This window comes from Artemia franciscana, unplaced genomic scaffold, assembly GCF_032884065.1.
Source record: "Artemia franciscana unplaced genomic scaffold, ASM3288406v1 PGA_scaffold_74, whole genome shotgun sequence".
Classification (NCBI taxonomy): Eukaryota; Metazoa; Arthropoda; class Branchiopoda; order Anostraca; family Artemiidae; genus Artemia; species Artemia franciscana.
Window position 1 is genome coordinate 1,828,062 of NW_027062709.1, and position 22,371 is coordinate 1,850,432.

The window sequence follows — 22,371 nt, forward strand, 5'->3', positions numbered from 1 at the left end:
AGATTATTACAATCAAAAGAATTGCTCCAAATCCGATTACGTTTGCAACAACAATGGCGTATTCACATTCCAAATTCAATGAATTGGCAAAGGGTGCGATTAGACAAGCATTGATAATGGATGATCCGTCGTCAGGAATAGCCCCGTCTTCCGTCAGCCATATGAAACGATCGTTATTTAATTCCAATCTGAAAGCAAATGAATAAACAAATAAAAAATTTTATTATTTGCTAGAGAATATCAAATGTGCTTTTTCATTGATGGGCGTGTTTTAAATATATTTACGTGCGGTTTACCAACCTACTATGATAGAAACAAAAACCAAACACATTGACAGAAAAAGACACACAATAAAATAAACAGGAATAAATATATTCCCCAGTAGAATTTGATGGGCTAGAAAAAAAATATGCTAGAACAATTATTAAAAACAAAACATCTCCAAGTTTACTAAGACCTATAAAGATTGAAAATAACAAAATATTTTATTAATGAGAATAGGCTACTAAATAAAGATAATTAAGAACATTTTTATCTGCTATAGAATTAAACTTTGAAGCATGGATATTGATGTCACAAAAATTTGTCACAAAAAATGGACATTGATGAACAAACAATTTTTTGGTGTTAGATGTGGATTTTGTTAACAAATTGATTACATTGGTTTACCTATAGTGCTACTTTTAGACCTCTTCTGGTCAATCTGTTCTTGGATTAAATAAATGAAAAAACAAGTTTCTTCAACTGAAAGTATGGAGCAACGTCAAAACTTAAAACGAACAGAAATTATTTTATATATAAAGGAGACTGTCCTCTCCTCAATCCCCCATCCGTTAAGATCAAGTTTTTTAGTCCTTCAAAAGCTACTTATTCCAATTATTAAATAAAAAAACAATTTTTTTTAACTGAAAGTAAGGAGCGGCATTAAAACTTAAAACGAACAGAAATTACCCCGTATAGGAAAGGGGATGTTCCCTCTTCACTCTTTGCGCAAAAGTTTGACTCTTTCTCTCAACTCTACTTTTTAAAACAGTAAAATTAGCGTAAAGAGCAGGGCGTTGAAGAGGGAAGAGCCCCTTTTCTATACGGGGTAATTTCTGTTCGTTTTAAGTTTTAATGTCGCTCCTTACTTTCAGTTAAAAAAAACTTGTCTTTTTATTTAATTTCTGAACGTTTTTTAGTTAATCCATTTTTTGATTTCGGATTCCATAGTTTTGATCGAATGATTATGAGAAAAAAGGAGGGGGAGGAGGCCCAGTTGCCCTCCAATTTTTTGGGTACTTAAAAATGCAACTAGAACTTTTAGTTTCTTACGAACGTTTTCATTAGTAAAAGATACTTTAGGAACCTACTATGATAGAAAAAAATCAAACACATTGAAAGAAAAAGACACACAATAAAATAAACAGGAATAGATATATTCCCCAGTAGAGTTTGATGGGCTACGAATACGTAACTTACGAATTAGCTTACGCAACAAACTTCTATATTCGTATGTTCTTATTACGTATATGAGAGGGATCGTCCACTTGTCAATACCTCACTCTTTACACTAAAGCTTAAATTTTGTCCCCTGAATCACATTCAGGTATTAATTCACATTAGGAATCACATCTAAAGTATTAAAAATACTTTAGCGTAAAAAGTGAGGTATTAGGAGGAAGTGAACCCCTTATATGCGTAAAATTTTCGGTCCGTTATAAGTTTTAATGCTACTCCTTACTTTCAGTTGAAAAAACTTTTTCATATTTATTTTTTCATTGTTTTTTTTTAAATAATGCTAGAAAATGCTACGTCTCCTTCAAGACAATCTTCCTCCCCCATGACAAATTCCTCCATGGAAAGTTTCCCCCACATATCCCCCTCTTCTCAACCCCTCCTCCCAACCAAAACATCCCCCTGAAAACGTTTGTACACTTCCTAATAACCATTGCTATATGCAAACACTGGTCAAAGTTTGTAACTTGCAGCCCCCCCCCCCCCCCACGGGGACTGTGGGGGAGTAAGTCGTCCCCAAAGACATAGTTGTAAGGTTTTCGACTGTGCTGAATAAAATGGCTATCTCAGAATTTTGATCCGACGACTTTGGGAAAAAAAGTGAGTGGGAGGAGGCCTAGGTGCCCTCCAATTTTTTTAGTCACTTAAATAGAGCACTAGAACTTTTCATTTCCGTTCGAATGAGCCCTCTTGCAAAATTCTAGGACCACTGTTTCGATACGATCACCCCTGGGAAAAAAACAAACAAAACAAATAAACACGCATCCGTGGTTTGTCTTCTGGCAAAAAAATAAAGAATTCCACATTTTTGGTAGATAGGAGCTTGGAACTAGTACAGTAGGGTTATCTGATACACTGAATCTGATGGTGCGATTTTCGTTAATATTCTATGACTTTTAGGGGATGTTTCCCCCTATTTTCTAAAATAAGGCAAATTTTCTCAGGCTCGTAACTTTTGGTGGGTAAGACTAAACTTGATTAAACTTATATATTTAAAATAAGTATTAAAATGCAATTCTTTTGATGTAGCTATTGATATCAAAATTCCATTTTTTAGAGTTTTGGTTACTATTGAGCCGGGTCGCTCCTTACTACAGTTCGTTACCCTGTTTGAAACGGCCCTTGTGTTTCAGGAGTCATTGTTAAAGAATTGGGCAAAAATTCCAACTTTAGCATATAGAGAGAGGCATTGAAGAGGGGCAGCCCCCCTGAATTACGCAATAATTTTTATTCGTTTCAAGTTTTAATGTAGCTCCATGCTTTCAGTTGAAAAAACTTGTTTTTTTTAAAATTTAATTTCTAGTCGTTTTTAAATAATACAAGGAAATTCGGCTCCCTCTCCATGGAAAGTTTCCTCCCCTCACGGAAAATCCTCACATGAAAAGTTTTTCTCGCGTAAAACACCCCCCCCCCACACCAAGAAAATTCCTCTCTAGACAATTCCATTCTATCTGAAAATTACCCCTGGAAAACTTCTTGCGGACCATTCCGGATGAAATTTTTTAGCGTACTTTCATTTGAAAAAGACTTTAATTTCTGATTGTTTTTAAGATCATGCAAGAAACACCCATCTCTGCGGAAAAATTTTCCCACAAATACCCTCCCCCCCAGTAGAAAGTTGTACCCGCAGAAAACTACCGCTGGAGATATCTTGCGAAAAATCCTATATATTTGGAATCAGCATAACAAGCCGATTCTTTTGATATATCTATTGATATCGAAATTCCTATTTTTGAGTTTCGGTTACTATTGAGCCGCGTCGCTCCTTACTTACTCGTTCCCACAAACTGTTTGATTTAGTAGACATCCCCTATTTCATGTTTCTGTTTCGTTTCTTGTCTCTGGAGTAGATTTCTGGAAGACATTTTATGCATTTGGAGGCATGTGGCAGAATCTGTTTCTAGATCATTTAAACAGGTTTGACAAAAATTAAAATTTATCTCGAGTTTGAGGATTAGGAAAAGCTTTGCTGGATATTTTATTAATAAAAATAGAAAATCTATTGCTTTTCTTAGTCTTTAGAAAACCAACTCATAATAGTAGGTATCTGAGCTATCGCTAATGCTATCCAGAATTAGTAAGAAAACGATTAGTTTATTGTTCTAAGAATTTGTTCTCTCGAGTAACTTGATTATAAATTATTGGGTTTGAGGAACATCTGATTCTACAATTGCAATCCAATTAAATTCACAAATAAAACGATAAAGAAGAGACAAAGTAGGAATGAAAATAAGAGTATTAATTTTCGAATTCTATAAATCAAATAGCTACATCTCCTCCCCTTCTGTGCCACGCCTGAATGGAAAGCCTTAATGGACTTCATTTAAAAATAATATTGAAGCTTGTCTCAAATCGGTCAAACCCGTAGGTAGCTTTCTAAAATCTACGAAAGATGAAATTTGCGGCGATTTAGGGAAGGGAGTATATAGCATTCCTTGCTCTTGTGGTAAGCTCTGCCATTGCCAAAATAACCAGCCATTGTGGAACTATTTATTGAGCACAACTATTCCAAAAATGAAGCTTCCAAATTTTGAAAATTGCCAGACATTTTCTTTCTTCTTTGGCAGAGCATACTTTTATTAACCCTGGGCATTTCTTTGCAGTTTAAGGAAGCGACAAAGGTTGTATACAATGTGTTAAAGACGCCATAGAAAAAAAAATATAAAAGATTGGCAATTAATAGAGAAACAAATAGTTAAAAGTCGCTTAAATTCTAGATTCAATTTATATTATTTTAAAAAAGATGAACGCATGTGGAAAATGGTAATTTCGTTTTGCGAATCACCAAGGGATTAACTTAGGTACAAAATCTAATCGAAAACTTGCATTGAACGCCAGTAAAAGCATTATTTCTCAACAGATTAACTGAATTATTTTTTAATTGTTTTCATTGTCAGTTGCTTCTCTTTTGTTGAGAGGATCAATTCTGCCCACTGAGATATTCTGCTTATTCTGCATGAATATAATATTTTGCTTCTATGGTTTTCACATGGAGTAGTTATTGTGCGCATTAATTTAGGTTTTTCCTTTTTATTTTATTTTAGATTATTTCCTTTTTTAAATCGTTATGGTTTAAACTTTTCACGTTTTTCAACACCGAGGACGGCTTGTTCTTCAAAGAAAAAGACTCAAACCCGCTATTTTCAGCATTTACTTCTTAGATTCTGTCATGTTCAGGGTTCAAATTTTATCTATTCATCAATAAATTTACAACAAAACACTTCAACATAGTCTCCCCACAAGGCCAAATTACCAGGCAAAAACAGGGGGTAGACCGTTTCGGTTTCGGATGATTTATATAGAATAATTGTCTATTGATTTTATATGGATTGCATGCATCATTAAGAATGAATGCACCACCACATGGCATTATAAAGTCCAAAACTGGGAAGCTCAGTTTACAGTTATTCAATAATTTTAAATTAACCGGAAATGTCAACAGTTTCACCCAATAGCATTTGACTATTTTTGGAAATACCTATGTTTTGTGCCTCAATTCAAAGAGGGCGCTTTGTAGTAACACGATCTCATTCCTACTTAAAAAGGGCACAAGAAATTTTAATTTGTTTTTAATTAGGCCATCCCCCAATATTCTAGGATCACCGATTCAATACGTCACCAATAAAAAAGTGAACACACATCCGGTGTCATCCTTCTTAAAAAAAATGCAAAATTCATATTTTGTAGGTAGGTATAACATGATTGTCTGTTATGATAAATTTGATGAAGTAACCTTCATCGAGACACGCTTCACTTTTTGCAGTATTTTTCCCTTTTAAAAAAAAATTAGACGCATGTTCCCACGTTCTTAACTTTGACGAGTAACTTTGAACTTGACGAATTTTGCATATCAGGGTCAACTCAAATATTCTATCCTTTTGACACACATTTCTTTTTGAAACTTTTTTTTTAGTGTATGCTACTATTACCACGAGTCTGTCCTTATCTACACCTCGTCACCACGAACTGTTCGATGAAGTGAAGCAAATTACTTATCTGTGTCTAGACAGCATGTTGGAAACAGTCATAAAAAATCTTTTATTATAAAAATCTTTTAAGAGTAGATAAAAGTTCTCTCAATAATTAAATGTTTTAATATAGGATTTGAAATCCTAAAATCCGCATTTAAAATTCCGAGGCCAAGGGTTTGAGTCCTAATGTCATTGGCCATTTGGCTTAGAACGTGGTCAGTGGTGTTACCCTGTAAGCTCAGCCAGAGTCTCCCAGCTCTAAATGGGTACCCGGAGAAATCTTGGGGAAAAACAAGGGAAGTGTCGGATGATTTGCCCCCAACCACGTATTGCAATCTTAGCCACAGGCAACAAATGAGGGATTTGACGACCTGCGCAACGCAAGTCATTGATCACCATGCGAAAAGTTTGTTTTGTTTTTTAAGATTAATATGAAAATGGTAGGAGAGGAGGAAAGTTGCAAGAGAGTAAAAGGACAGTATTCTAGGCTAGTTCAAAGAATTGGAATAGCTAAGTTGTTTAAAATCCAAGGGCAAAAGCATCCTATTCGTAATTTTAATGATTTTTTAACTTAGGTTCTTCTCATCATTATTATGACACGTGAAATTTAAGTAATCTTTTCATCAGTTTCGGAATACTTCCTGGTTGGCTCATGTCATCAGAAACATGGGACCGACAGTCTGGAATCCATTTCCACAGTACGTTGAGGAATCAGAAAGTCTGCCTCACCTGAAACGTCGCCTCAAAACCCATCTTTTGAACAATTAGTAATATTGAGTGTTTTAGACGGAGAAAAGGGTATCTCCCTCCCCTCCCATTTTGTTAAAATGATCATCATTTTTTTTTGTTTTGTTTTGTTTTTTTTTTGTAGTTTATTTACCTTATTTATTTATTTTTTGATGATAAGTGAAACATTTCAAAGGAATGGATTGTGTTAGATGCCAGCTATGCTTACAGGCCATTGTGGACTTTTTTTAGCTGATGAATGAAAGTTTATAGTATTGTTTTAGAATAAAGTTATCTACCTACCTAAAAAAAGAGAATATTCTCAAACGAGTAGAAATTGTAAATGAATTGTTTTTAGGTTAAAATTGTAAATCAATTTAAAAGTTTACTTTATTTAAGTGGCTTCCGAAGGGACATCATCATCATCACTATGATTTTATTTATAACCCATAGCAGAAAACTGGGCAGAAAGCCCACAAAAAAAAAAACAGAGTAAATATCAAGAAAAACAAAAAGAAACAACCGAAATAAAAATACACTTTGACAACTTCAAACAAGGGACAAACAGAAATGACCAAAGATGGGAAAACTTCTGGCGTTCAGTAGAGAAATGACAAATACGCTTCTCAATAACCCCAGCTGGGTTTAGGAATAGACACTTTCTTTGCAGAAAAGAGTTACTTGTCCAAGTTGGAAGTTCCATTAGATACTTTTCAAATTTAAAATAAAGGTAATGAACTGCTAGGCTGAACCGCTATTATATGACTGAGAACGATGAACTCTATTCAGATACGAAACGTTTGAAGCCAGGGAGGCATACGCAGCCTGGATCTTACTGGCATAATTTTTAATTGCCAGGTTTGAAGTATCTTTCCGGTTCGCTCTAATAGGCATACCCGGGTAAGTAGGGCTGCTAGCAAAAGGAGCCTCAGAGCCGAATAGACTTATTGAATGTCTATTCCCTTTATAGTTGAATGGTGGAACAACTATTTTATCAGTATTAAAATTCAAAACAATGTATTTGTACTCTTCTTGGAGAAACTCAAAAGTTGAAGAGCATCCTTGGAAAGTACAGGAAAGGTTTAGTAAGTCATCCACAAACTTAACTAACGAAAGATCAACTCCTTTGAAGATAAATGTACAGTTCAACTTATCCTGAGCACCGGTAACACAATTATTAAACAAAACTGGAGAAGTCGCAGCTCCTTGGCCTACACCTTTCAGAATCAGAAATAGTTGACTATTTAAGATCTCCATTCATGTATCTTAAAGAAGTAATTACCGCAGCATCAATACCTTTCAAAGGGGCCTCAAACAAAACTTACGAAAATATACACGAGTCAAAAGCTCTTGCAACATCAAGTGCACACAAGACCATGATGTCACCTCTTTCTTCAGTATCCTTAGGCACATTTATAAGCAGCAAGAGTGCATGCTCTCTCCCTATGCCTCGCTGGTACCCAAACTGACGAGGAGGGGCGGAACAATTTTATTGAATGTCTCTTATCAAAAGAGACTCAAAGACCTTGAAAGTAGTACATGAGACGGTAATGGGACGATGAGAGCTGCACAGAGAAGTGTCTTTTTTGTCCTTTTTAAGGATGCCCTTTTCATTTGTCCGATACAAAATTGCAAAGGGACTAAACCACAGAAAAGGATCATTTGAAACATTAGTGCTAAATATGCAAGATTAAAGAACCTACAAGTTTCAGGTGTCTTGCTGAAATAGAATCTAGACGAGAGGAAGATTTTTTTTTTTTTTAATTTTGGAATCAAAGAGTGAACAGCACTTGGCGAAACAACCAGCAAAGATTTCCTCTTATTTCAAAGAACAAGGTCAAGCTGTTTTTTTAAAAAAAACACCTCTATTCTTTTGTTGGGAGCACTGAACTCGCTCACGAAATATTCAACTGACTTTTTTTTGGCACACTAGCGCTCTGGGCCTTGGTAGGCTTGCTATACATCCAGAGTTTGGAGGGGTAATCAGCAATACGGCTTACATTTTTGTGGATCAGTCTTAGCTTATGGTTTTTCAGTTCCTTGTTAAATTTCCGTTTCGTACGGAGCCTTAAATCATTTACTAAGTCATCTCTCGGGCAACCACAGTCGTTCCAAACAGAAAACCACAGCTTGGCCGAATTACACGCATTCACTAGATCTCTGTTTTCTGACCAATCTTCTAGCTGAGACTTTTTACGAACACGTCGAAGAGGAACGGGGCTTATTTCAGTACATTTCAGCAGGTTATCTATTTGTGCCAAGAAGGAGATGAGCTCAACTGAGATGTTCTTTTCACTTTGTGGCAGCACAGCATGATCGCATAAAAGGCTGACAGGCACTTCGATTTTGCTCAGTATCTCGTCAACAACTTTACTGAAAGACTCACCTGACACATTTTCCCAATCTCAGTAGGATAAACAATGCGATTCTGTATTTTGAGCCATAGGTGGGGAGGAGTAAAAGAAAGTAGAGATAGGAAGGTGGTCATAATAGAATCCTTCTTTTAAACTTCGACCTCGTGACTGCCAAACGAATCAACAACATGGTCTAAGTTAGAAGTTGAGGAAAGTGGCCCAATGTACGAAAAGTTTTTGCTCTTAGGCAATACAGAATAGTCAGGAGGAAAACTGCCCCAAAAGATTTGTGATTGGGGAGACATTCTGTTAGTTGTATCGACATTAAAATCTTCGCTGATTATCACAGGTTTAGAGGCAACTTTTTAAAGAAACCCACCTAGAAGCTTGCAGGCGGACGCAAACCATGAATCAGACTGTTCGCTGTTGTAATTTGTAGGCAGGTAAATATTAATTACTACATGATTTTTAAGCTTAGCGGCGATAAAGTAATCAGTCTCTTCTAATAGCTTGCAAGGGAATTGGGATAGAATGGCGGGATCGCCAGATGGTCTGCCTCACGATCTCACAATTGTACTACGAAAGAGGAGATGAAAGTTAGAAAATAGTGGTATTTAGTTTTGGCGATCTTCCGACTGGAAATGCTCCTGAATCAGAACTAGGTCATGGGACTGCAAGAACTGCGAAAGAATTGATATTCGATCGGTAACTTTTCCATTAATGTTCCACGAAAAAATTCGCCATCTGATTCTCATTTTGAAATAGATTTACCTTTCAGCAGAGCATGTGCAACAGGGCATTTGTAAATATACCATGGATGGCTGTCTGATTTACAAAGAGCACATTTTGTCCATTTCTGGCAGGAGGCTGTTTTAGAGCTTCTGTGACCGTTTTTCCCACAGACGGAACAACAAATTTCGTTTGTACATGTAATTGAAATATGTCCGTATGATTGGCACTTGTAGCATCGAAGGGGTAGAAACAAAAACTTTGAATGGGGAATCGTTCGAAACTGATCACTAATGGGAACTTCATTGCTCGTAATAAATCCTATTTTGTTTTAAATTTCAGCCTGAAAAATTGGAAGAGCAAATTTTCTTTGCCTCTCTACAATTTGGCGCAAGAGACTTGACGTCATCAGAGGTCAGATATTTTGGGACACGTTCAATTATTCCAAGGTGATAGGGACTTTTTACCTTAGTGCTAATTGTGCTGTTAGAGCTAAGAAGCGGATTTTCCATTGCGTGAGCATCATATTTGGATGCAGTGATAACTTTCCAGTCACCTCGGGTGCACTTTAGCTCAACAATTTTTGAGCTAACGTCAATACGTGCTTTTTCTAGAAAGTCCTTCCTTGATTCTGGTTCGGCTAGGTTACTTGGTAGATTTTTAACGATCACGGCATGGGATAGTTTGGAGATATATTCAACAGGGACTTGAACAGTTACAGGTTTACTTTTTGAGAAGTTTTGTTCCATCAAAATGTTGAATTTGTTACAAACTTCCGTAATCTTGCGTGTAACAATCACTGTTCTTTCCCCTGGGATCGAGGGGACTTCTTCTGGTTCAAAAATAAGGAAAGTAGGTGGAGCAACCTTATCATCATCACAAGTGTGTAACGATTGGCCATTTCCAAACCATTGTCACTCATAACAATCTTTGTGGACATTCGATCAAGACAGTTCGCTTCTGTCCATTAGATCTCTTTTGCTTCCCATTTGCCCCCCACTTTTCTTCTCATTCTTAGATTTTGGAAAATACACTTTTTCGTATTTTCATTTAAGAATACTTTTTTTCAGCCATTTAATTGGAAAGCAACAAAAGTACCCCTCGATTTTATAAAATAACCCCCCCCCCTGAATTTCCGTGTATTGACACCACTGCTCCAAACTCAGGCAATCTCCAAAAAATTAGAAGAGTAGAAATATTGCAAGTTTGTAACTAAGTCGTATAGTGAAAAAATACGCTGCACGTGTACTTTTTCTTTTGAAGTTTTTCTTTTTAATTCTTTTGTTCATTTATGAAAAGTTAAATGCTAGGGTAAACTTTTCTTCGGTCTTTCATTTGCTGGATTTGTTATCAATGAAAATAACTTTATCCCTATTTCTATTTTAAAGTTCTATTCGAGAATAAGTCGAAGGGAAGCAAAGAAAGAGAAAAAATCAAAGAGGAAAACTTTCTCGAAAGTTTGAACATCTTCATGAGGTAAATTTTGAGAGAAACGTGTAGACGTGGGAGGGAACCCCCTCATATACGTAATAATTTCTGTTCATTTTAAGTTTTAATGTTGCTCCTTACTTTCAGTTGAAAAAACTTGCTTTTTTTAATTTAATAACTTACCTAGAACGATATTCCCACATATTAAATTTCTTTTGAAAGGACATTTTCTTTTTCAGATCTAATCGTTTTCTAAATTTTACTAACATGGGAAGGTTTAATGCTTCCAATTTCGATTTTTTCAAGCCATGAGTTGGGGGCTATCTGGTTTGATCGCAACGGTCTATCAGGTTATGTACATGCATGTGTAGTGTCTCGGTCACCTGGCTGCGCAGTTTAATGATTTCCCATTTAAAGAGGTGTATATATCCTAAAAAGGAACCCATTAAGGCTTATATCCCCCTGTAAGACATGAAATTTTCTGACACGTCTATAGATATAACTTGCGGTCAAAGGATAAGGACAAATTAAAATTACGGGCAACAACTGCGAATGTATTCCATACGCAATACTTTCAAGCTTAATTTCTATGACTGACCAATAAGAGTGAAGATTTAAGGCGTAATTATTTGAAATTACAAAAAATGTAAGCTTAGAACATGAGTACATCTGTATAATGAATCTAGCAAAAGACACTAAGACATAGTATTAGAAAAAATTTTGGAACAAATTAGTGGTGATTTTTCCTTTTTGTAGCCATGTCTCAAGTCTACTACTACAACTACTAATAACTCACTGCAGCATCAAGCCACCTGCGGCCAACACATCTACGCACGCTCCTCCTCCAACCGAATCTATTGAAGGCCTCCCTCTTTACACCCTCCCAGGAGAGTTTTAAGCATCTATCTATCCATCTATCTATTATGTCTACAACATTGTGTGTAATTATGTTTAGTTAGTTTTACAGCATTTTGTGCCTTATTATCTTTGTTTTTAAGAAAATTTTATGTTATTTTATTGCTATGTAATATGAATTGTTATTGCTATGCGTGTATAAATATTTATTGTTACGATTGTGTGTGTAAATAGTTTTTTTCCATGGCCCAAAGGGCAATTCTGTTGCAATATAAAATGTTGCTAAAAGGAAAAAAATCTAATAACCAAATATAAAAATGTAAATTTAAAATATAATAAAAAAAATAATATGAAAATATAATTTAATACAATAAAAATATAATATGAAAATATGATACAAAAATGAATAAAAATATAAGTCTTTAAAAATCAATCTCTTGCCCTTTCAATTTTTCTTCTTCTGTTCTACAAGTATGATGTTAAAATCGTCGAAAAATTCAGTTCATTCAAAAATTTTGGCTTTTTTTAATCAGGAGGTGTGACAACAGTATGTCCCTGGCATTTGTCTTTCTGATTTGTTGGGGGATGGGGAGGTCAGAATAGTAAACATAGATTGATATATTGATTGCATCTATATTTCACTAGTAACAGAACCCTTACTTGGACTCAATTCCATTTAAAATTGAAAGGTGAAATAATAACAACCAAAATTTTAAGTAGTAGAATTTACCTAGTTTTACCTAAGATATGTTCCAAATTGGAGGGATAGGCAATAACCCCATTCTATATTTTGAAAAATAAGTTGTTTTTTGTTTTCATTAAAAAAAATGAAATAAATTTTAATTAAATAAAAAGGAAATGGTGCCATTGATCTGAGCAAAACTAGATTTATACTTCCATTCTGAAAATTCCAAAGACCTTTTCTATTAAATTCTTAGATATGAAATAATCTTAGTTGCATATTATTAACAATTCTAAGTTTAAGCTTCACAGAAACTTAGTAGCAATAAAATCGGTCTAGTAGTATTTTGTGAGAAGCTTCGTGAAAATAATTTTCACAGAAACTCGTTTCAAAAATTCTAAAAATGTACTTATAACAAAAATGTATACATATTTCAAATCAACACTCTGATACGGTCTTAATCATTTTCTGGAAGTAATTACACATTTAAATTTTGCAAAAATTTCCTTTTTAAACTTTCAAAACTGTATTCAAATGAATTCAAAATCCTGAAATGCTCTTCATTTTTTTTTAGAAGTAGTTACAAGTCAAAATCCTCACAGAAACTTGTTTCTAAGCTTTCAGATATGTATTTAATTAAATCCTAAGGTTTTTAATGATCTTAATCGTTTTTATGAACTATCTTCTATTTTTCAGTCAGATAATCTACTTCAGTGTCAATTAATCAGAAAGAAAATGGGGGGAAAACAAAGACTTCGTTCGGGAACAACAATTTTAGTAGTCATATTATGATACAGTATTTACTAGCCCTACAAGCAAGGCACGTAGGGTTATTTTTTTTGGGGGGCCATAATAAATTTTTTTTGATTATTTGAATGAAAAGTGCCCAAAAATTCAGGAAAAAAAATTTGGGAGTTTTTGGGGGCCTAAAAAACCCTCCCATTGCATAAATCCCTGCTATAAGCCTTAATGGGTAATAATTATTACAATGGCTTTCTTCCATATAAATTTAAAAACAAAAACTTTAATCTTAAACTAAATAAATGAATTGAGGAATATATTCTCTATGCACGACGCCACACCCAGATGAACCATCCTTACGAAAAGCTTTATCCCTCAAATATTTCAATCACATAATATCATATCCATGCATTCCTCACTTTCAAATCATCCCAAAAGTACTTCCTTTCTCAATCCTTTTAAGCCCTCCCAAAACCACTGAAAAGTGAATTAAATCACCCTAATCATCTCGTTATATTGGGTAAAATATAAGCCCAGATCCAACCTCACCCTTCCTAATAAACTCCCTTCACCCTCCCTACAAATCTTATTAACATCGATATGTTTGAATTCAGTGATCTTAGCCGATTGGTTGGCAAGCTAGGCTTGAAATTCTTTGTCCGTAAGGACAGAGGATCGAGCTTTGGTGTCGCCAGTTATGTGATTTATATAAGCTCAGCCAGCGTCAATCAAGCTGTATACGGGTACACGGAGAAATCTGGGAAAGTAAACAGGAAGGGTGTGCGCAAGCACAGGGTGACTGGCTCCAACCTCCTTTGCACTTCCTGGCTGAAGGGCCATGTAAAACAGATCAGCACTACTGGCAGGGTACATTCCACTGGTAAATTCCAGTGGCGCATCCTTTTTGGATTGAATAAACTTTGAAATAAACTTTGAATTGGATTGAAATAAATTTGGATTGGATGTTTGAATTGAATAAACTTACTTTCCGTATTTCAGTGACATTTCACTATCCTTGAAATGAGCACTAAAGTTGGGACGGAAGACTCCAACGACATTATACGTTTCATTGTTAAATTGAAGCACGTTTATAACGTCCGAAAGACGAGACGAGCTGCCAAGAAAACGGACTCGACCAGAAACACCATAAAAATCTGTTTCGTTCAGGATTCTGACGAGTGCTCTAAAAAAAACAAGAAAATTTGTATGTTTATTTAAATTTAATACAAAACAGAATGTCTCTTAGTCTTTTTATTTTATTTAGGCTCATTATTATTAAAAGCAAATAAAAATAGAATAATAATAATGAATGATCGCAAATATATAAAGTAAAATAATCACATAAATGATAATACAAATATTTATTGTACTATTAAATACAACAATTAAATTACTGAATACAATACTTATAACATAACAATAAAATATACTATTTATAAATAAATAGTAAAATAATAAAATAATAAGTAAATAGTAAAATAGTCATATAATATACATCGTTAAGTAACTATTAAAATAGTAAACATTCAGACAAAAAAAATGGATTTTCCAAAAATAAGATTCTGCTGAAGTTAACCGAGGTCCAAATTTATGATAATATTCAACATCTAATTTCTGCTTCGGCCTGAAAAACCACGGCCCCAAATATGGTTCAGAGATGGCTCAGGGCAGCAGAGATGGCTCCTTGGTCTCAGTTTCTTAAGAGCGGTTTTTGCACAACATTAAAATAACTCTATCTCTATATCAGCTCCAGATAATATTCCCCTTTTAATCTATATATATAAAAATAAGTTGTCTGTGTGTGTGTGTGTCTGTCGAGTGACGTCATGTTTGTGTGTCAACTGACGTCATGAAGTTAGTTGTCGTCATGTTTGTTATGACGATGACGTCATTAAAGGTATTTAAGACATTCGTTCACGGAAAAATGTTTAATTGTAAACTGACTGAAGAACCTACAATGGCAACAGCCGAGGAAGCTGCTCAAAGAGTCTATGCCAAAAAACTTGCTGCTGATAGAGAAAGTAAGAAAAGAAAGCGTGCCGAGGAATCGCAAGAACAGCAAGAAAACAGGCTTGCGGCTGATAGAGAAAGTAAGAAAAGAAAGCGTGCCGAGGGATCACAAGAACAGCAACAAAACAGGCTTGCGGCTAAAGAACGCAAAACCGCGCCGTTCGATGAAAATCCACCTGGACAGCGAGAGTCAAAACATATCAAAACTGAAAATGATAGCGATGATGATTGGGTTTGGGATTTTGACTTGGATAAGGTCATCAATGCCTACCAGATTTAAGTTAAAAAACAAAGGTTCGGCGATATGTACTTCATAGTGACGCTGAAAAATAAAGAAGAAAAAGAAAACTGAAAAAAGAAAAAAGGTAAAAAACTAAAAAAAACTAAAAAGAAAAAACACTTAAAGAGAAATTACAGACCGGGACACAAATGACGACCGAGACAGAGGAGTCAAAACATATCAAAACTGAAAATGATAGCGATGATGATTGGGTTTGGGATTTTGACTTGGATAAGGTTATCAATGCCTACCAGATTTAAGTTAAAAAAAAAACAAAGGTTCGGCGATATGTACTTCATAGTGACGCTGAAAAATAAAGAAGAAAAAGAAAACTGAAAAAAGAAAAAAGGTAAAAACTAAAAAAAACTAAAAAGAAAAAAACACTCAAAGAGAAATTACAGACCGGGACGCAAATGACGACCGAGACAGAGGGAATATAAATGACGACCGAGAACCTCAAAGAGAAATTACCGACTGGGACACCCGGACACAAATCACGACCGGGACACAGGGAATATAAATGACGACCGGGACACAGGGACACAACTACAACGGGGACGCCGGGGGCACAGGCGGGATATATAAATGACGACCAGGACACAGGGATTGTTCGAATAGAAATTACAGACCGGGACACCGGGACACAAATGACTACCGGGACACCGGGACACAGGGAATATAAATGACGACCGGGACACTCAAAGAGAAATTACAAACTGGGACACCGGGACACAAATGACGACCGGGACACAGGGAATATAAATGACGACCGGGACACAGGGACACATCATTAGAATAATGAGGTATAGATCTGAATACGGATTGTTTTTCCCATGGACAATTATATGTTGCATGTTCAAGAGTCAGTAAACCTTACAATCTATTTATATGCACAGACAATGGGACAGCGAAGAATGTTGTATATTCCAATAGCGTGCCAAGGAATCGCAAGAACAGCAAGAAAACAGGCTTGCGACTTATAGAGAAAGTAAGAAAAGAAAGCGTGCCGAGGAATCACAAGAACAGCAAGAAAACAGGCTTGCGGCTAAAGAACGCAAAACCGCGCAGTTAGATGAAAATCCACCTGGACAGCGAGAGTCAAAACATATCAAAACTGAAAATGATAGCGATGATGATTGGGTTTGGGATTTTGACTTGGATAAGGTCATCAATGCCTACCAGATCTAAGTTAAAAAAACAAAGGTTCGGCGATATGTACTTCATAGTGACGCTGAAAAATAAAGAAGAAAAAGAAAACTGAAAAAAGAAAAAAGGTAAAAAACTAAAAAGAAAAAACACTCAAAGAGAAACTACAGACCGGGACCGAGACAGAGGGAATACAAATGACGACCGGGAACCTCAAAGAGAAATTACAGACTGGGACACCCGGACACAAATCACGACCGGGACACAGGGAATATAAATGACGACCGGGACACAGAGACACAACTACAACGGGGACGCCGGGGGCACAGGCGGGATATATAAATGACGACCGGGACACCAGGACACAAATGACGACCGGGACAACAGGACACAGGGAATATAAATGACGACCGGGACACTCAAAGAGAAATTACAAACTGGGACACCGGGACACAAATGACGACCGGGACACAGGGAATATAAATGACGACCGGGACACAGGGACAGGCTTGGGGGGCGCGAAGCGCCCCACCAACTAGGTGTTGAGGTGGCGCGAAGCGCAACCCCAACAGCTAGTATGGTATATATTACTTTTTTTTTTAATAAATTTTATTTTGAAATCTAGCCTATACCTTCCTTCTAGTCCTCTGCAGCTTTACTTGATAAAAACTACTGTATTTTATTTTTAAATTAAATTAATTTTTAAATTAAATTAAACTAAAAATAATTAACAAACAAGCAAAGATTTTTTCCTTAGTGTAGGTCAATTTCTTAAAGCAAAGTCAAAATGAACCAGTTTCGTTCCAATATTAAAATGATAGATGGTACTTCTCTGAATAAAAAAATATTTTCTGTTTTGATGTATGTGCCTTTGAAGTTTTCCCAAACTAAAAAACAAAAAGAAAACAAACGTGTATCATTTCCTTACCGTTGGTATCTTGCAACATATCAAAATAATTCTATTTTATTGTCTTTGTAAAAGGAAGGAAAAAATAGTAATGTTAGACTAGCAATTTAGTAATAAAGCTTTCGTTGTTTACTAACATTTTCATAGTTGCATTTTGATTATTTCAGGGAAAGTCATTTGCATATACTCAAAATAAAACAGCAATAGTAAACAAACCGTAAAAATTTTTATTTTTGAAGGAGATACTGGGCCATAAAATTTTCCACAGCTTCAGTTTTGTGCTTTAAAAGAGTTAAAAAAAAAAAAAAAATCAGTTGTAACGTTTGACTTTTATCAACGAGACGAGTTCTGCAGCAGGCCTACACAAGTTCAAGGATGAAAAAAGGTTCTAGAAGTCTTAAAAAAGCTTATCATTCTAATTAAGCGGCCCTTGTGCTTCAGGAGTCATTCTTAATTAATTGAAACAAAAAGTCAAACTTTGGCGTAACTCTTTACGAGGCATTGAGGAGGGGGCAATTCCCATCATATACGTAATAATTTCTGTTAATTTTAAGTTGTAATGTTGCTTTTTACTTTATCGAATATTAACAGTGGGCAAATTGCATAATTTACTCTAATTACCTTGAGGGCACTGGAGGGGGGTAGGGTTAACCACGGAGGCAGAGTTAGCAGAGCTTTTGCCTATTTTGTACAGTCTTTTTTCAAATTTTAGTCTGAGGAGAGCGATTCAAAATACACCTAGTGAAGGAAGGGCTTGCCACCCTCTGAACAGTTTTGAACATCCCCTTGAACATATCCTGGAAATTCCAACTTCATGCACTAAGCCATCCCTGAGATATTGCTGATACCCTATTTGACAACCAGTATGCAAATAGGATGTTTTGATTTTGTTCAAATAAACCTCAAATTTCCAAAAATAGTTGGAAGTGTCGTGTTGTAATTTTACATCTAGTGTGTTTTGATATTGTTCACGATTCCACTCAGAAATTCCTGAAAGCAATTGCAAGAAAAAGTAGTCACAAGCAGTAGCAGTCACAGTAACGAGTAGTCGCAGTCACAATAGCAGTTGCAGAATTAGTTTCTTTAAACGTTTCAAGCTAATAACCATACCCGTTCCTACAGTTTTACCGATAAGCCTTTTTGGTAACTGGGATGCAGATAATGTCTTTTGATTTGGCTTAAAATACCCATCAACATTCCCCGAAATATCACTTTAACAACTTTAGCTTTTTCAAACACACTGAGGATCAAACCTTCCCTTCTTTCCCGATGATAAATCCAACATGTAAAAAATAAACAAACTACATAATCTACATTCTTCGCTCCGAGGCCAATCTACATTCTTCGCTCCTCTACATTCGGCCTCTGGGCTATGACAACCATGAAAACATAATTGTTAGAACTTATAATATTCTTGACCATTTTAAATAAAATGAATATTTTAAATTTCCTTCAGTGTTAAGGGGTGCATCTATAAAAAGCGAAGGGGGGCTGGTTGTCCCTCGATCGTTTTTCAGAATCCCTTCAACATTCCTTTAAAGTTTAAACTTAACACCCTAAGTCGTCCCTTGGATATTGCTGTTGAGCACTTTTGACAACCTTCCTGCATATACCGTATTTTGATCCTGTTTAACACCCCCCCCTCGACATTTTTTAAGTTTTAAATTAATATGCTTAGCCTTTTGGAGACTCAGGATCAAACATGCCACTTCTCCCAAACCTTGATTAATGAGAACTAAACCTATGTATGTGACTGAAACATAATATTTATATCTAGCTTAATTTCTATGACTGACCATTAAGAGTGAAGATTTAAGGCGTAATTATTTGAAATTACAAAAGATGTAAGCTTGGAACATCAGTATGTCTGCATAAATCCACAACAAAACGACTCCCGCGCAGGGTGGCAGTGCCTGTTGACAAACTTCAGCCGGTACGCTGTGCCCACCAGCGGTTAGCGAAGGGCTTTTTAGTGTGACTATACCAAAGAAATGTGGCAGTGCCATGAAAATTTTGGTGAAAATAAAATCTTATCTATCTATCTATCTATCTAAGGAATCTAGCAAAAGACACCAAGGCATAGCATTAGTAGAAAAAAAATTGAACAAATTAGTGGCGAGTTTTCCTTTTTGTAGCCATGGCCCAAGTGGCTTTAAAGTTTAGATGTGTAACATAAATTTTTATATTCATGTTTTTATAGTGTTTATAAATATGTAAATAAACGAACAAAAATATTCTTAGATTTCATATAATTTTAGTTGACTCATTTTTGTGGAATCAACTTAAGTATTCAAGAAGTTTTATTGAAAGGGAACTTAGGAAACTGTATTTTTCACAACAAATACGAATTTAATAAGTCGATTCTTTTAATGTATACCAAATGCCTCTCTTTTATCTAAATTATATGTTTATTTATGCACAATTGTGCATTTAAAGAAAATAGATATATACCATTTTATCAAAGATAATTAAACACAGGAAAAGCCTATGTCTTTTCTTAGTTGAAATAGTAAAAGATAAGCCACTGGAAATGAGGTAGTGAAGTCAATCAAATATGGTACAATATCCCAGAGAAGTGACTTCTCAAAATGTACTTGTTTTTTATCATCTTTTCAAAAGAAAGTGGGGTACATCATCATGCAGAGGATGATTTCTTTTAATGTTTCAGTTTCTATGGGCTCTTATTCATTCTTTATAATAAAATATGGTTCAAAACCCCAGAGAAACAACTTTTCAAAGATACTAGTGTCATATTATCTTTTACTTTCAACCTTAGCCTTGTATTGTTGACCTTAACCTTAATTGATGAGAACCAAACGTATTGATGTGAAACCAGCCATTAAGACGTCATTCATCACCTAGTTACGAAGATACAGTTTTCTGTTAAAAAATTTCAGTTTTAAATTTGGTATTTTGTTAATTTGAAAAGGCTCTAGATGTAGCAATTTCCTTTAAAATAATCCCTTAAACAGCACTCTATGATGTTTTGGTGCTTCGCTAGCATCGGAGATAAAAAAAAAAAAAAGGAAAAAAAGGTGCTCCCCATGTGAAAAAAGTGATTTTTCCTTTTGTTCAAATCAATTTATTTTCCTTATTGTTCAAGCCAAGGGACCGTAAGTTTCCTGAGTAGGGTTTTAGGCCAAGGCGATTCCTATGGTGTACTTTTTGTTTCGATGCAACGCCAATTTCAACGGTTTCTGGCTAGATTGTTTGATTACTATGAGCCGTGTCATCTTTTACTTGGTTGTAGCTACTGCTTCAACCAAGATGCTTGTTCATCTTTTAAAATGATTAGTCTTTTCTACTCAAATGAAGTCTATAGTTATTCCGCGGTGTTCACGGAATGGAAGTCTGTCAAACAGAGAGTGTTAATAAAAATTTTTGCGAAGTGCATAAGAATGCATCCGGATGGCGTAGTAACTAGGACCACAGGGTGTCCAGTTTAAATTTTTTAAGAGTTCACCCAAAAAGGTATTGTTGAATTTTTGGCATTTAACTTTTTCCAAAGAGATTTTTTTTGCCTTTAACAAGTCCTTTAGTTATAATCGAATTTTAATACACATTTTAAAATAAATTCTAGGACATCTTCTGAAATGACATATCTCTTCTTCACAAAGTAAAATGTATACGTATTCTGCTGTTTCAGCGAATAAAAGTCGGCCGAACGCTGTGTGTAAAGAAAAAGCTAGTCAAGTGCATAAGCATACACCCCAAAAGGCATCATAAGTAGGGCCAGAAGGGGTGGAGTTTACGTTTTGTAAGAGCTCGCCAAAAAAACTTTTATTTCATATCTACAACTTCTCTATCTTCAAAGAGATTATTTTAACTTTCTACAAGTTAAAAAATTGTAATTAATTAATTAATTCAAGAATTAACGACGCTTCTTGACTACTAAGGTCCCTGCGTCGGCCCTGCAGTGCATTCCTGCAGCGTGATTCGATCTCTGGGTCCCGTATTACCAAGCTAAGGTCAAATCCACTGCGCCACCACAGGACTTAAAAAATTGTAAACGTTTTTTAGAATATGTTTTTGAAATAAATGCTAGTTCATCTTCTAAAATGATATATCTTTTGTTCCCAAAATAAAATCTATACATACTCTGCCGTTTTAACGGAATGAAAGTCTGCTGAATGCAGTGTGTCAAGTAGAAGCTTGTCAAGGGCATAAGCATACATCCAGATGGCGTCGTAAACGAAGCCAGCATAATCTTGACTATTAAAGCCATGACGCGCACAGAGATCCTCATATTTTCGTCTCCATTCACCAACAGGTATATCTAAAATGAAATATCCTTTATAGTTTAGTATTGAGTAAGTAAAACGTTTATAATGCATAGATTTGATTAGAAGTGTAGTATTAAGGATAGACTATGGTGATTGAAAAGGCATTATGTCACAAATTATATAAATTACAGTAAAGAGTAAAAGAAAGAAAACGTTGGATTTTAGAAGTGTTGGACAATATCCTATCCTACCTGCAGGTACCTTTCCCCGTCCGTGACTTGAGAATCAAAACAAAAAGACCATTTAGACCATAAAAAAATAGCAGAAAAATATAAATCGGATAGCATAGCAGTAGCGGAAGGTAAATAGTAGAGTAGATAGTAGAGAAAATGAAAGAGTGTAGAGTAAAAAGTAGAGGAAGGTAAGATAGAGGAGGTAAAAACCGATCAGCGAGGCCTTTAATTGCCTTAAACTGTTTTTACGAATGATTAGCCACAAGAAGCTTACTTGAAAAAGGAACTGTTTGTACAGCAAACATTTTTCTTCAGCGTTCAAGGTACGACGAACATAGTTTTATTGTCAAAAGTTCAAAACCTCAACCTTTTCTCCATTTTAGAAAAGTAGATTTAGTGCCATTTGGAAAATGTAGAAAATAGGAATTTTCTGGAGGCCAAAATAGTATGCGGGACAGCAAATTAGACCGAATCAACCAATTGTATTTGGTGTAATGCAACCGGCTATAAATATAATTTTTACAAGAAAGAAGTAACGTAACTCCTTTTTTAATTATCAGATACTAAGAGGTCAGTAGCTCCTCTTAGC

The 22,371-nt window shown here is 35.3% G+C and overlaps 1 protein-coding gene across 3 annotated transcripts in view; it reads right to left on the reverse strand.

Moving 5' to 3' along the window:
• The window catches only part of LOC136042185 (uncharacterized), a 440,431-nt gene that overhangs the window by 57,468 nt on the left and 360,592 nt on the right, over positions 1 to 22,371 (reverse strand). For all 3 annotated transcript variants that reach the window (XM_065727116.1, XM_065727115.1, XM_065727117.1), the window contains 3 exons: positions 21,425 to 21,602; positions 13,969 to 14,166; positions 1 to 188 (listed from right to left, as the gene is read on the reverse strand). The exon at positions 1 to 188 is cut by the window's left edge and continues 22 nt beyond it. In XM_065727116.1, the coding sequence (XP_065583188.1) occupies positions 1 to 188; positions 13,969 to 14,166; positions 21,425 to 21,602 (564 nt within the window). The remainder of the gene's footprint in view (positions 189 to 13,968; positions 14,167 to 21,424; positions 21,603 to 22,371) is intronic.